The sequence below is a fragment of the Chelonia mydas genome, chromosome 2 (genome assembly GCF_015237465.2).
Source record: "Chelonia mydas isolate rCheMyd1 chromosome 2, rCheMyd1.pri.v2, whole genome shotgun sequence".
Classification (NCBI taxonomy): Eukaryota; Metazoa; Chordata; order Testudines; family Cheloniidae; genus Chelonia; species Chelonia mydas.
In genome coordinates, this window is record NC_057850.1 from 110,812,468 (window position 1) to 110,827,613 (window position 15,146).

Here is a 15,146-nt window from a genome sequence, read left to right on the forward strand (position 1 = left end):
TCATTATCTATGCACACATCATCTTTACTTTCACCAGAAAGGTTGCTTATCAGTTTTATTACTTTGTTCTACTGAATTTTGAATACAATTGTTAAAATGGCTTTATAAATCTGCTGTTTTCTAAAATGCTCTTTTTAACCCACTTCCATACACTTATTAAAAGGAAAAAATGAAGCACTTTGTGTTGAGAAAGTTTTTTTTTTTAATCTCATCAATTTCAGGATAATTCCAAATTTAGGACAGCTTAGACTTGTATGTTGTCTCTTCTCTTGAACACTTCAAGGCCTCTTGGTAATTTTAAATTGCTTGCACTGTACATGCACAGAATCTCATTCACTTCCAATATTTTGGAATTGTTCCATATCTTGTATGCTTACAATGAGATTGTTGGAATTGGGGCAAGTTAATGGTATGCATCAAACTATTTTCTTTTTCCTGAATGAATAAGATGAAACTGTATTTAAGACAAAATTAGCCACTTACTGCTAGAAGTAACAATGTCCTGAAATGAAATACTTATGAGAAGCTAAGGAAGTATCCTGACAACTAGTACTGCAAAACCCTCACTGCTGCAGCATCATTCTTTTGCCACTTGCACTAGTGATACTAAAGCAAGAAGACACAAACTACTCCTTTGTTGCTCAGCTATCTTTTAGTTTCATTAAAATGTGGCTTTATCGTTCACAGTTACAAAAGACAAGATTATCCTCAAACCTTGTCATTTTTGGTCAGTAAAAAAGGCTTATTTTGATATTCAGGCTTTGATAATAAATATGAAAAATTTAGAAGCAAATACGCTCCCTACAGGAATTTTAAAAAGGAAGCCTTTGCTTCCTGAGAGCATGAAACACCTGCTAATTCACTCTTTATGGGTGAAACCATGGTTGCAGGCAGTTGATCAGCAGTTTCAAAATAGAAAGCAAATTATGGGGGCTGTATTAAAATAAATGATCTAGGCAGCTCACCAATCACTAATTAGTATCAAGAAGGAACAACATAAGCAATGGTAAAGTCAGTAAACAAAATTTTACTGTAATATTTCATAACACAGATACTGTATTCTGTTTTAAGTGTAAAGCTACTGTCTTACACAAGAAAGATGGACAGACCCTTGTTCCAAGACTAATATGGATACAATAAATATGGAGTTTTACATACTAGATCTGTACACAGAAACTTTGCCCCACAGCCATAAAAATTTACATTTAACAGTGCAACATATAATTTAATCATTTTAGTTTTTCTGACATAAGATGTTTTTACTTACTAAACACAAGCAACTACCTGGTTTTAATATACATATTATATATATATATATATTTATATATATTTTCAACAATCTGTACAGTTTTCTAAACATAAAACTCCAAAAAGGCACAATTGTCTATACAACATGTACAAGAATGGCTGGAGCTGACGAGAAACAACAATTATTGGTCAAGAGTTCATGATTGCACAAAGATTAGTAATGAGTTTGTGTCAGAAAAATGTGCTTTAAGGAAAAGAAGGTTTGCAAAGAAACCTGTAAGTGTTATAATAATAATAAAAAAATCTAGGTTGCTATTACAAGTCTGTCCTCATCATCACTGCTGCCATCACTAAACTGTACAGTATTCTGCCTTCGCGGCAATCCTGCTGGCCTATGTACCTGTCTCTTTGGAGAGAGAGTTTGATGGACTGGGGACTTGGTTAAAACTTCAGAATTCACCTTCAAGAGGGGTTCTGAGGTGGAAGCCCTTTTGACCTGAATGGAAATGACATCACACTTTGGTTTGACATGATTTACTGGGTCAGCCTTTTCAGTATCTGTTTTTCCAGGACCATCGAGTCTTTCATACTCCTTCGAAGGAAAAGGCTCTGCAACTTTTTTTACGTTGTACCAAGGGCCCGTCGGTGCCGCTTGAGGAGATAAAGCACTAGTGATCGGATTGCTGTCAGTTGCAGGAAAACTCACAGGAGTCCGCTCTTGGTGAATTTCACAGGCTTTGTTACTGGAAGCTGGTGTTTCTGGAACTCCTTGCCCATCTGTAGTTACGGGGCTGACTGAAGGGATCAACGTAGGCAGTGCTATATTCAGTATCTGCAGGCCTGGAATGTGTGTATGAGGGCTGGGGTTGCTCTGAGGAGAAGGGTTTGCAGTCAAAACTTGTAGTCCCACAGCATTTAGCGTGAGTCCTGAAGGATGTATTTGAGGGGCTATATTTGTATTTGTCAGGCCTAATATGTTCACTGTCTCCATGCCTAACGGTGGAAGAGGTTGTAAGCTTGGTGCACTCAGACTCTGGACGCTTGGCCCGTTAATCTGACCTATTGGAATACATGGCAAAACACTGTTCACTTCAGCAACTCCGAGTGGATTTGCAGTGGCAGAGACTGCACGTGCCGTGTCACCAAGCGCACTTGTAGTTCTGTGAATCACGCTAACAGCAGGAATGGTGAGTTGCACTGGCCCAGCTTGAATTGGTACAAATGTGGAGTACGTGGCTAGACCAGCAGGGACCACATGAATTCCCCCTACTGGGATCATACCATAAGGTGTCTTGGCTTGCTGCTGTGAGTGCAATGGAAGGTGGCTAAATAAATGAGTCAGAGGAGCTGTCAGTTCCGTGGCATGCAGCTTCTCTTCTTGGATGTCAGGATAGGGCGAGGCTGCTGAAGGAACCACCATTGTTGTCTGCGTGCTTTGGTCCACGGGTGGTGAGGGAAGCCGCACAGGCGCTGTGCTCTACGAAAGAGAAGCAAAAACATTTCAATATTAAGAGTGCCAATGCAGCTCAATTAAATCAGAATACCCTCAAGGAGGTAGTTTGAATTACAGCCTACTTTCCCTTTATGAAGTTGCAGCAAATCAGTTCACAATGCAGCTCATGACTTGAACAATTATTGACTATGTCTCCGCCTCCTCACCCTTTAATAAAACTTTCCTAAGTCTAGAACGTCTGCTTTCTCTCTAGTGTTAATACTTAACAAGCATTTTGGCGTTTCCCTTATAGTAAATTCATTGTGAAACTCAGCTCTCGACTGGGGATTAACTACTGTGATATCTTGTAACTGGACATCCAGATCTAGAAGTGTCCTCCTCTCCTCGGGGGTATTTATTGAGCCACACATCAGCAGCATTACAGTCTCTGCACTGAAAGGCTAATGCTAAACGCATTTGTTAATACAGGATTTTATTAAGAGATGCATGATAAAGTATTGTTACCATAAACTGACATGGTTAAATGGAGAAGGCACTGAACTGGGACTTGGGAGACCTGGGGTCTGTTCGCAGTTCTGCCATTGACCTGCTGATTGGTCGTGGACAACTAACTTTGCCTGTGTGTGCCTGTCTCTTCTCACACTCCTTGTCTGTCTTGTCTATTTAGACTGTAAACAGTTTGATATAGGGGTACTCTTGTCCTGTGCGTTTGTACAGTGCCTACCACAATGGGGCTCCCATTGCAACTGGGGCTTCTAGGGGCAACTGCAATTCTACTACTACTATTAGGGCTTACTATCCCGTGACGCTACCTTATACGTCAGGTTACTGCAGAGACTAAGGAGGCAGGTGTCTTATGCCATCACCATTTGGCTGAGTTATAAGATGCTGAAAATTGCCGTTTCCCATCTGTGTTTTCCTCAGTTTGCTAGAGGCTGATTGGTTCAATCCCTACTCCTACTCTGCACGCGCAGAATTCATATCCCCTGCAGATTCCCCTCCTCCCCCGAAAACAGATTGTCAGAGAGGCGCTGCAATTACACCTTTCTCCCACCAGGGGCTGCAGTTGTGCCAGAAGAGAGGGCAGCCAGCTCAGGGCTGGAGAAGCCAGCTTCGGAGATGAAGGCAGCAGTGGCTGCGTTCTTTAAAGAGCTTTGCCTGCAGGGCCAGGTGAGGAGTCATGGGATATGGGGGGGACAGACAGAAAAGAGCACACAGGGCTGCTGGGGGGGTCACAGACTGGGGTTCAGGAGGGCTAGTGGGAGGAACAGAGTGGGGCAGGGCACAGGAGGCTATGGTGTGACAGCACTGAACCAGTGGCTGAATGGGGGTTCAGGTGCAGGGACCCATGGGGGGAATGGAAGAGGGGTGGCTGAAGAGAGGTGCAGGGACACATGAGGATATAGGGGAGTGGTGGTGCAGTGACACATTAGGATGGGGCAGAGGTGTCTGACTGAATGGGAGAGGCTAGGGATCAGCCAAGGTCTGCATGGGGGAAGCTTCCCAACTCCCTAACAATCTCACCTCCCTTACCCCTCTACCCCCCAAAAAACCAAAACAAAACTCGTTCCATACCTCACCCACCCACACCCAACAACCCTCCAGATTCACTCCCAGGCTCCTTCCCAGCAATTACTTCCCTGTCCCTCAGATCCTCCATTACCCTGACTTCCCCAAGCCTTTGTCCTGGTTCGGAGGCGGTGCGGGAAATAAATTTTTGTTTTATAGTTTAAATGAATTATTACTCAGAGTTTGGTATTAACGTGCCAAGTAAGGAATCTATTTGTCAAAAAAACATTTCCTGAATCTTTTTTGTCTGTATTGTTACAGACATACTTGCTGACAGGTATTTTGAAATAAATTACCAAAATAATTGAACCTTGTGTGATTACATTGTGTTCTTTTGACAAAATATGCAGAATTTTAAAATTGTGCACAGAATTTTTAGTTTTTGGTGCAGAATTCCCCCAGGAGCATATCCCTCAGGATTCCATCAGCATGGCGAATGCATCACCCTAGCATCTTGCTCAGTATGCCATATGCAGGTGAAGCTCCAGACAGACACAATGGAGCCGCCTCCTGTTGATGCTGTCCTGTTCCCAACAACTAATCCTTTTGCCTAGGTGAAGGTGCACTGGGCTGGAAACTTTGAATACAAGTCTTAATTTTTTAATAGCTTGAGATTAGTAATTCTGTGCTCTTCCCAGCCCTTGGTATTGAACAAGGGCAACTACTGTGCAGGTTTTTTGGATCCCAGAACATACCATTCTATTCTAGCACTAAGTCTATTTGGTATATACCACTAGTTAGTCTGAACAGTACAGCCAATTAATTCAAAACTTTTGCAAAAATCTAAAGAACCATGTTATAACTAATCCTTTTAGTCCTGGAGGTACAATCTAATCTACATAGTTTTTTTTTTTTTTTTTTGGGGGGGGGGGGGGGGGGACTGTGTTTCTGTATTATTACTATGCTCCTGCACTTGGAATTCTTTTTTTTTAAAATCTGTATCAGCCTGCAACAATTGTATGAAGAACATAAGGAAGGAAACTAGATGGCTTTTAGAAAAATCACCAAAATAAGGATAGATAATAGGGTTGGCTCCCAATCACAGCTCTTGAGAAGGATTTAAAATACAAGTCTCCCTTCTCCCCCTAAATTGAATACTCTAACCTTTGAAACAACAGTAGTTGGTGTTGCAGAACTTCCCAAAGCTTCTGCTGTATCTGGATAATCTACAGACATCTGATGACATGGAGATCTAGGAGAAGGGCCAGGGGAGATGGTAGGCTCTATACTTGTTTCCTTGTCTTGTATTTTCTCTTCTTTTGCTTCTTGATGTGCGATTGCTATTGGTGACCTGGAATTCCTGCAGTCTGATTGTACTGTACTGAGTACAGTCATCTTTGTAAGTAGTGCTTTAGGTAGACCATCCATAGAGTCTGTGTGGACCCCAGCAAAGCAGTCTGTAATTCTGATGTCTTCATCAGCACTTGTGGTCTCCTGTAGGATGTTTCTAGATGGATGATGCTGAGGGCTGGCGGTAACTGAGGGGGTTGTAGATAAGACTGATTCAGCTTGGCTGTCTTCATCATCATCTTCATTGTCATTGTCATCATCCTCCGGGCCATCAGAATCCTCCACATCAAATCCTGATCGATCACAGCCAAACCTTTGCTTCTCACCTGTAAAATAGACCCAATACAAAAATTAGAAAAACATTTATTCCACTGAAGGCCTAGCAAAGTTTTTCTAACAGAGTTATCAGCTATGGGGGAACAGGACAAGACAACTTGACATCATCTGAATTGTAATGCTGATATAAAACAGAATCACAAACGTCTATCACCCAACACTCAAAGTACAACACAAGTGCATCAGCTACTTTCCACTACTAAGTCACAAACAACCAAGGGCTCTAAGCTTCCGTTTTCCAAAGTACGTCATTAGGCACACTTATGCCCATCCTGTATCTTTTACTTATGCATTGTTCTCATGCCTTTCAGACTGCGATTTTCCCCCTTAAATCTTCTCTATATAAAGTGTTTCTTTTAATAAATAGTTATTTTGCAGGGGGTAGAGGGAATTGGTTTCCTGGTTCATTAAGTTTCCAGTGATGCCAGATTTGTTTGCCAACCTTACCAGTGTGATATTCCCAAGTTTGTTACTGACTCATAGGTGGACATCCTTGCAGTTAGTATGAATCACTACTACACAATCTTTTTAAAGAGACAAACAAAAAGAATGGAAAGTGCTAGTCAGAAATGTGTCAAGTTAAGAGGCAGAAGAGACTAAAATTAGATTTTACCAGAATTCTTCACTTATATCAACCAAATGTACTAGGAGTTAACTGACAACTAGTGCACAAAACAGCCCTGATTCTGCAAACACTTAAGCAGGCGGGTAACTCTATTCACATGAGAAGTCCCATTGACTTTAAGTCTAAAAGCTGAACTGACACTACTGTCTTTGCCCATCATTCAGAAATCAAACTCTTGATCAGTTTTAGTTGGTAAGCTAAACTACAGATATTCTTTCTTTCTTTTCTTTTTTTGTACCATACCTTGGAAGAGAGAAGAATTTTCTTCAGCAAAGAGAGAAACCCCATCTGTTGTATCCGATTCCAAGCCAAACTGGCTGGATCATATTTGACAAAAGATGAACTGCTTGGATACACTAATATTTTATTTTATATTGGATTAAATGTCAGTCTGCTGAGCTCTCCAAAGAAAATATCAGCACAAAACAGCATTTGGCTCAGAAAAAAACCCTAATATTCAAGGATGTCTGGTTTTAGTGTTAAAATTTCAAAAAGAGCCTCTGTTTACGGGAATTTACACAGACAACTTACTGTCAAGATGAATGACTTATGAAAAAAAAAATCAGATCTTAATAAGAATTAAGACCTACTACCGTTACTCTATCCAGCTGTGAAACCACAAACAAAACATGCATCACACAGAAAAACATACGCACTGAGCTTTAGGTTAAAAAAATTGTATCATTAGAACTCCCTCGCAACATTTCAAGCCTTTATGCTTTTAAATTAGTAGTAGGATTAGGATATGGAAGAGCTCTGAGTCTTTAAATAATTCTTTGCGTAACGATTCAGCCCTTGCATCCTAGATAGTAATCTGTGCATTAACCAAGAAGGGATACTATATATTTTCTTTCTGTGCTCATAGCAACCATTAACAGAAATATAATTTAATAACAGGTTTCAGAGTAGCAGCCATGTTAGTCTGTATCCGCAAAAAGAAAAGGAGGACTTATGGCACCTTAGAGACTAACAAATTTATTTGAGCATAAGCTTTCGTGAGCTGCAGCTCACTTCATCGGATGCATGCAGTGGAAAATATAGTGGGGAGATTTATATATACACAGAGAACATGAAACAATGGGTGTTACCATACACACTGTGCAAGAGTGATCAGGTAAGGTGAGCTATTACCAGCAGGAGAGAAAAAAACCTTTTGTAGTAATAATCAAGGTGGGCCATTTCCAGCAGTTGACAAGAACGTGTGAAAAACAGTAGCGGGGGGGGCGGGAAATAAACATGGGGAAATAGTTTTACTTTGTGTAATGACACATCCGCTGCCAGTCTTTATTCAAGCCTAAATTAATGGTGTCCAGTTTGCAAATTAATTCCAATTCAGCAGTCTCTCGTTGGAGTCTGTTTTTGAAGTTTTGTTGTTGAAGAATTGCTACTTTTAGGTCTGTAATTGAGTGACCAGAGAGAGACATTGGCCAAACTGGACAGTCTCTACGTAAAAGAATAAATGGACACAAATCAGATGTCAAGAATTGTAACATTCAAAAACCAGTTGGAGAACACTTCAATCTCTCTTTGAAAAGTGTGTTTTTCACCATTCTGAGTAATTTTAAAAGATGGATTATGCTGGGGAAGGGATGGATTAGGATGCTGTTACCTATCCACCCTCACTTGTTTCAGGGAGGAGGGGAATCTTTAAACAATATAATGCACCTAAGAAAGCAATTTCTGCAGGCTTCCACTCTGGTCTGGTCTGGACTTGCTGGGAATGCAGACTGCGCATCTACACCGATGAATACCAGGCAGGTGGAACCACCTTTGTGAGAGGCGTCTGCAAGTGGAGTCCCTCAGGAAGCAGGTAAGAGCTGCAAAAGGAGGGGGCTTGTTTGTGTAGCAACCAGGAGCACAAGGGCTTCATTGACAGGACATACGTGGAAACATGTGGGACAGAGGATGCTAGCCAACTAAGGATGACTACAGCAGCATCAGAGGAGAAAGGAGACTGTTTGTTGTCCACCTCGGGCAGTAGACAGTGGTGACCAGATGCTCAACACAATTATTATTAATGGGGGGGTGGGGGGGAAAGAGGGAGGAATGCAAGCAAATAGTGAAAAAAACAGGTTAAAGAGTTAAGTTTGATGTATTCAAGTCAGCAGGGCCTGATGAATTTCATCCTAGAGTACTTAAGGAACTAGTTGAAGCAATCTTAGAACCATTAGCGATTATCTTTGAGAACCCAGAGGACTGGAGAAGGGCGAACATAGTACCTATCTTTAAAAAAGGGAACAGGGACGACCCTGGGAATTACAGATCAGTCAGCCTAACTTTGATACATGGAAAGATACTGGGACAAACTATTAAGCAAACAGCTTGTAAATGCTTACAAAATAATAGGATTTTAAGGAATAACCAGCATGGATTTGTCAAGAACAAATCACGCCAAACAAACCTAATTTCCTTCTTTGACAGGGTTACTGGCCTAGTGGATTGGAGGAAAAACACTAGATGTGATGTATCTTTATTTTTAGTAAGGATTTGACACAGTCCCACATGACATTCTCATATGCAAACTAGGGCAATATGGTCTAGATTAAATTACTATGAAGTGGGTGCACACCTGGTTGAAAGACAGTACTCAAAAAGTAGTTATCAACAGTTTGCTGTCACACGGAGAAGACATATCTAGTGGGGTCCTGTAGGAAGGGTCAGTCCTGGGTCTCATATTATTCAGTATTTTCTTTAATAACTTGGACAATGGAATAGAGAGAATGAGTATAAACTCTGTGGATCACAGGGAGCTGGACTTGATGATCTCTCGAGGTCCCTTCCATCTCTCCATTTCTATGATTCTATGAATTACTCCCTCTTGTGGAGTCACAATGGTTTAGTTTTTCCATAGGAACAAATACTCGCAAAAGGAGGAGCATGGTGAGTGGTCGTGAACAGTGGCAGGTGGCATAAAATGGTAGTGGGAAGAGGTGAAAAGCTTAGGCTGCCAGAGTTTCTGTGCACATATGACGTACATTCTGCAGAGATTAAGCGTGCGGGATCTGTGTTGTGTAGCCAGTGAGAAATAACCATAGCTGTCATGCAAAACAGTGTGTTGTGAGTAGTTACTGATAGTTGTGATCTGATCATTGCACAGGGGTTGACACATTTCACGGTTGTTATTGAATAGTAACATCAATCATTGTCATTCAGATTTTCAGCCAATCAGTATTCAGGGATTTACATAACTGAGTGCTTTCACTGTAGTCAATGCTAGCAGCTCTGCATTTTGATTGACTGAGCTCCTAAGCATTATTTAAACATCTGGATTCCGACTAACTCTTTACTTTTCTCTACATTAGTATGCCTGCCGTGTGCTAGTGTTTAAGTCTCATTTCTCTTCTTTTGTTCCTATAATTAAATCTCCAATAAAAAGAATATTTTAAAACAAAGCGTGTTCAATGGCACAAGTAACAAAGCAAAGAGGGGTATTCAAAACATTGGCAGGGTTTCCGAAATGGAGAACACCTGCATTATTAGATTAGCATTCATCTGGTTTGGGTTTTTTTTAGGTCCAGGCCCACAATAAAGATACAGGAGTAAGATTTAGCTGAGCGGTATCCAGCACACAGCTAAGCTTGGTTATTTGATACATTAAGCACATATTTTAAGAGACAGATTTTTTTAGATCAACTTGCAACTTAGCTTTAAGGATATATTTTGATATTTAACATATATATTTTGTACTTTAAGTACATTTTTGTCATCTGCATTATATATTGCAGAAGCTTTGGTTTGTATCATCACTTTGAGGTGACTACATTGATGTGCACAGAATACATTTTTATATAAGGACTAAAAGAGACCCCAAGTAATTAGGCCAAAATTCCCTACTTCATTGTGAGAAATTACGTTCTCTAAACACACATTTAAAAATAGTATGGATCTCACAGGGAAATACTGTTAATATAGGACCTATGCCAATATTTTGTAAACTTATGCATATGCCTCAATCTCCCATTATCAAAAAGTGGAAAGCATGTAGGGGACACTGATTCCTTAAATGCAGGGCTTAATATGGGGCTATCATTCCCCCCCGCCCACTGTTTTCCAGCTTCCCTCCATCATTTGAGTTTGCCAGCTTCTGCTTAAAAGTGTAGACCTAGAGCCAGAAGCTTGCATTATAAGCAACCTGACAGTGATGAGTGTAGTTCCATTACTCCCACACTGCTTTCAAAACATTAGATGAAAAAAAAATTACTGAAGTTCTTTTGGCAATGCAAAAAGGAACACTATGCTTTATATCCATGTGTGCGTGATCACTGCACTGATAGGTCCCTGAGCTTTTGTAACTCATGAATGCTTAGAGTATTATCTAATATTAGAGATGTTACTTGTGATAATGTCCAACTCTACGGTTTCTGCTTCCTTCTTACGTGGAGGGGAAGAACCATCAAGGTTACAGGTTTTTAATAATAAGGTGCAGTCTTTGGAAGAGATGTCAAACAGAGGCTGTGACCACTTATTGTAACTGAAAGAGCCTATGGCACCTTTTTTTGCAAGCTGAGGCTTGTTAACCAAGATGCCTTGGTCCAATTCCAACTCTGGTAATTGCTTTCTGCCTGCCTAAGTTCCCTGTAAAAGTTTAGTCAGAAAAATGTATTATTTGCTTACTGATCTAAGTTCTGTATGATATTGTTATTACATTGTTGATACATCACAAGAGCTGTGTGCATTTTGCTGTGGATATCAGTGTAAGTTTGTAAAGCAATATAGGACATGTTAACATTAGCAGCATTGTTATAATGATTGTGTTTAAATATTTAAATATTTGTTTTAAAAGTTTTGGCACATTTCGTCTTGGTCACAAAATAACCAATACAAGAACCCAGCTTAGTGAAAATAGTGTCTACTACAGCAAAAAGAAAGAAAGGGGAAAAAAGAAAATCTACTTGGAGAACTTGAAGGATGTTTGTGTAAAGCACTCAGGATAAGTGAAAATTAAGGTTTCCTGCACCCTTCTTAACTCTGCCCTCTTACATGTATGCAGTTTGACCCTGTCTAATTATGTGATTTAATCCTCTCTCAAAGAAAAAAAAGGATACATTCCTCTAACATCTTAGATATGCCTGGGTAACATTCTACTACTTAGTACAACTGTGTATGGATGAGTCCATGCATCATTTATATGTGGGAGACAGGTACTGAATGAGGCAAGGGATCTTATGAAAGCACAAACTTAATTGCATTTCCTGACTTAACTGTGCAAATCTAATGGTCTTTAAGAGGTGTTTTTTTTGTTTTTGTTTTATGCAACTGAAGTTCCTATGTATTTTAAAGAAGAAAAAGGCTCTAACTTGCTCAATGTCCAAAATTAATAAAGCAGATGCTCTTTATTGATAGGGTGCCTGACCCAAAACCCACTGAAGTAAATATTCTTCAGACATTCTTCAGTCTGGCAAAGGAGCCCTGCTCTTTTCAGTGTGTACCTCAGCAGACAGATACTGTATGTTCACTGAGCACCTGAGTTAGCCTCCCCAGATTTGTTTCCTTTGCTTAGAACTTTGGTGAATGTGCCTAAAATCTAGTATTCCAAGTTCTGCAAATGCTTATTCTAGGATTTTCAAGCACTTATAACTTTGCAAATACAAAACTTGTTTGCAGTCTAATTTTTCACGGCTCTTCTGTTCTATAAAGGTTATTTCCCAGTCAAAGTTCTAATCCCACCCTTTTAGCACAAAAACTGTTTAAAAAAAATCAACCTCAAGAATATTTTATCAATGGCAAACACATTTGGAGAAGGGGGATGAGGGTGTTTTGTTCTCCCTCAAAAAGTGGCTGAACCACCATTTTTTCTTCAAACTTTTCCAAAGAATGTTCTCCTTAGGCCACAAATGAGACCTGAACCTTCCAGCCAGAAAAATGAAAATTTCAGGAAGTTAACTGCAAACAGCGATTTAATAGAAACACTGACATAACTTTTCACTATAGATTTGCTAGCACTTCAGCTAGTAAAACTGAGTTTTTAATCCTACTTATTGAAGTACACTAGCTTCATGGGTAAACCCTCTTGATTAATTTTGTCCTTATGTCCTTGGCCTGCCAATCAGATCAGTATTTTTTACAATGGTGTTGATTAGTTAGTTGCTATAATGGCATTTTACCTCCAAGAGGGAAAGAAAAGGATTAAAGTTCCTCCGCACAGCAGCATTAGTTGGAATTATTATCATCTTAATATGTCCATTACTGAGAGAGCCTAGGGCTGACTAACTCCAGCCCTGCTCTTACCAGATGAGGATGCTATAAACTATAGGACTGAGGTAGATAACACTAAGCATTTCTTTCCACACTTTTGTAAGCCCTTTATTTTAAAATATTTTTTCTGCTTGAATCCGCTGTTCATTTTAGTAATAATATTTACACGCGGCCTCATAGCAAATGTTTTCGTAGTTTAAGTTTATAATTTTTCAATATTGATTCTGATATGGTCAGAAAAAAGCGTGGTGTCTGATTTGACTTTTCAGGGCCTGATCCTACAGCCACTTAGTCATGTAAGTAACTTCCCACTGAATTCAAATGGCAAAGTTCAGGGGCTTATAACTTGACCATATCTGGGTAAATTTTCATGGGAAAAGGAGAAGACCCAAGGACTATTCCCCTGCCAAATTCCAAGCTCCTGCTACAAAGCAGGGAGGCACTAGAACTCTTCAAAGAAACAGTTGGGGAAAAAATACATTTAACATTAGCATAACTAAGATTTTTCCTTAACCTTGTTTTTTAAAAGGGCGGAACTGCTTTTGCTGCAACTTTCCAAAATTGTTCAGCTTGAGGCAGAGGGCAAGCATGGAAAATTTCAGCCTACATGGCTACGTTTGGCAAAGTTTATAAGCTACTGAAAGCAGGGAATTATAATGGAAAATGTTAGGCAATCTTAACTACAAGTGTCCCTAACAGCTCTGCTTATGAGAGACCGAAGATACTTCTTACTAACTGAATAATATCCTGGGCTGATAAACACTTCTACCTGCAGCCTTGAGTCTATTTCCAATAAATGCAGTTTATTTTGTCCAGGAAATGGGAACATCTAACTTAACAACTAATTAAGGCATTTATTCCATACTATCAAGTTATAGTCTTTATCCAAGTTTAAGAAAGTTATAGTATACTATGGCAACGAAGGGGGAAATATTTTCAAATATTACACTGTATTATCAATAATATACAGCAGCGTCTCCTTTGTAAACCATCACAACCCGACCTGTTTGTCTAATAGTACTGCAGGTACATACTTGAGGTAGCACAGAATTATTATTAGAGTTATTATTAGAAGAGTATTGCAGTCTTGCATTGGACATCTCCAATTCCCCAGTGAGACAATTTAAAACTACTTGGCAGAGAGCTTTTACAGACTTATAGGTAAATGTTAACAAGAAAATTATGAAACAAAATTAGCACCTCTTTCTAAATTTGATGGATTACTATTTTTTAAAGTAAACTCACACAGATTAAGTGTAAATACTGCTTCAGCTATTAGTCTCTGCTCATTACTGTCTAACAGACTCATAGTGACATCTGCTGGAAGAACCTTAAGATCCTCAGATAAGCAGCTGTAGATGTTTGAACCTGAAACTACGTAAAAAAAGAAAAGAGCTTATGGCTTCTCACATTCTTTTCTTTAAACAAGAAGTGTTATTCACACATAATCCTGCCTTGTGTATATCTCGTATTATGAATTACCGGTAGCCACAAACATTCTACTCCCAGGTCAGAGGATGTAGAGTTAGAATGCATATTACATACATTTAAGCTGAGCAAATAATCATGTTAATTATTATTTTAAAAAAAATCTTCCTTGGAAAAGAAAAAAAAGGTCAATTTTAGATTCTTCCAGATTATCAGAAGTAGATTTTTACTGAGGTTTTCATTTATTTTAACCTTTTCTATGCTAAGAACGCAGAACGAAACAGCATTGAACTAATCCAGAGCCTTGAAAATCAGTTTATGAACTACTGTGATAAATGACACACTGCTAATTAACCTGGAAAAATCTGATCTTTAGAAAGGCTCATGTAATATTGTTTGAAAACTACAATTCAGTGTATATTACATATAAAAATATCTAACAATTACAGTGTGGAAAGCAAGAAATATTTTTAGGATGAAAACTTTCTGCATAGAGACTGCTCACAAATTCTTCTCATCACTGGAGTTTATTGTTAAATAACTTGTATAACGTAGCTGGCGATTTACTTAAGTCTGCAAACTCTTACACTTGTGAGTAGTTTTATTCAGGCAAGCAACCTCACTCATATGCACTTGGCAGGATCAGGCCTAGAATGTTTACAGTTCAGAAGAGAGACAAATTCATTTTATTAAAAAGACTGCAAAGTAAAAACAAACATGGTCAAAAAGGATATCCCCAGTTGGATTTTGTCACACGAAATGGTTCACTTCTGCTGACAGCTGAATTCAGATATTAACATTCCTTACATTGTAACCCTTGGGGACAAGAACATTCCATGGATCAGTAGATGAAAGGTAAAAGGATGTGGGGATGGTTTGGAACACAAAAGGTGAAACCAAAAAGTATTTACTAATACCCAAATGATGACAAATCCAAACAAAAGAACACTGTTAAAAGCTCTGATCCCACAGATTCTTACCCAGCAAGGGGGAATCTCACTC

General features: G+C 39.3%; 1 protein-coding gene across 23 annotated transcripts in view; it reads right to left on the reverse strand.

The window, feature by feature from the left end:
- Positions 1–1,007: 1,007 nt before the first annotated feature.
- Positions 1,008–15,146, reverse strand: part of HIVEP1 (HIVEP zinc finger 1) — a 199,523-nt gene continuing 185,384 nt past the window's right edge. For all 23 annotated transcript variants that reach the window (XM_043540108.1, XM_043540098.1, XM_043540109.1 and 20 more), the window contains 2 exons: positions 5,375–5,886; positions 1,008–2,725 (listed from right to left, as the gene is read on the reverse strand). In XM_043540108.1, the coding sequence (XP_043396043.1) occupies positions 1,553–2,725; positions 5,375–5,886 (1,685 nt within the window). In that variant the 3' untranslated portion in view covers positions 1,008–1,552. The remainder of the gene's footprint in view (positions 2,726–5,374; positions 5,887–15,146) is intronic.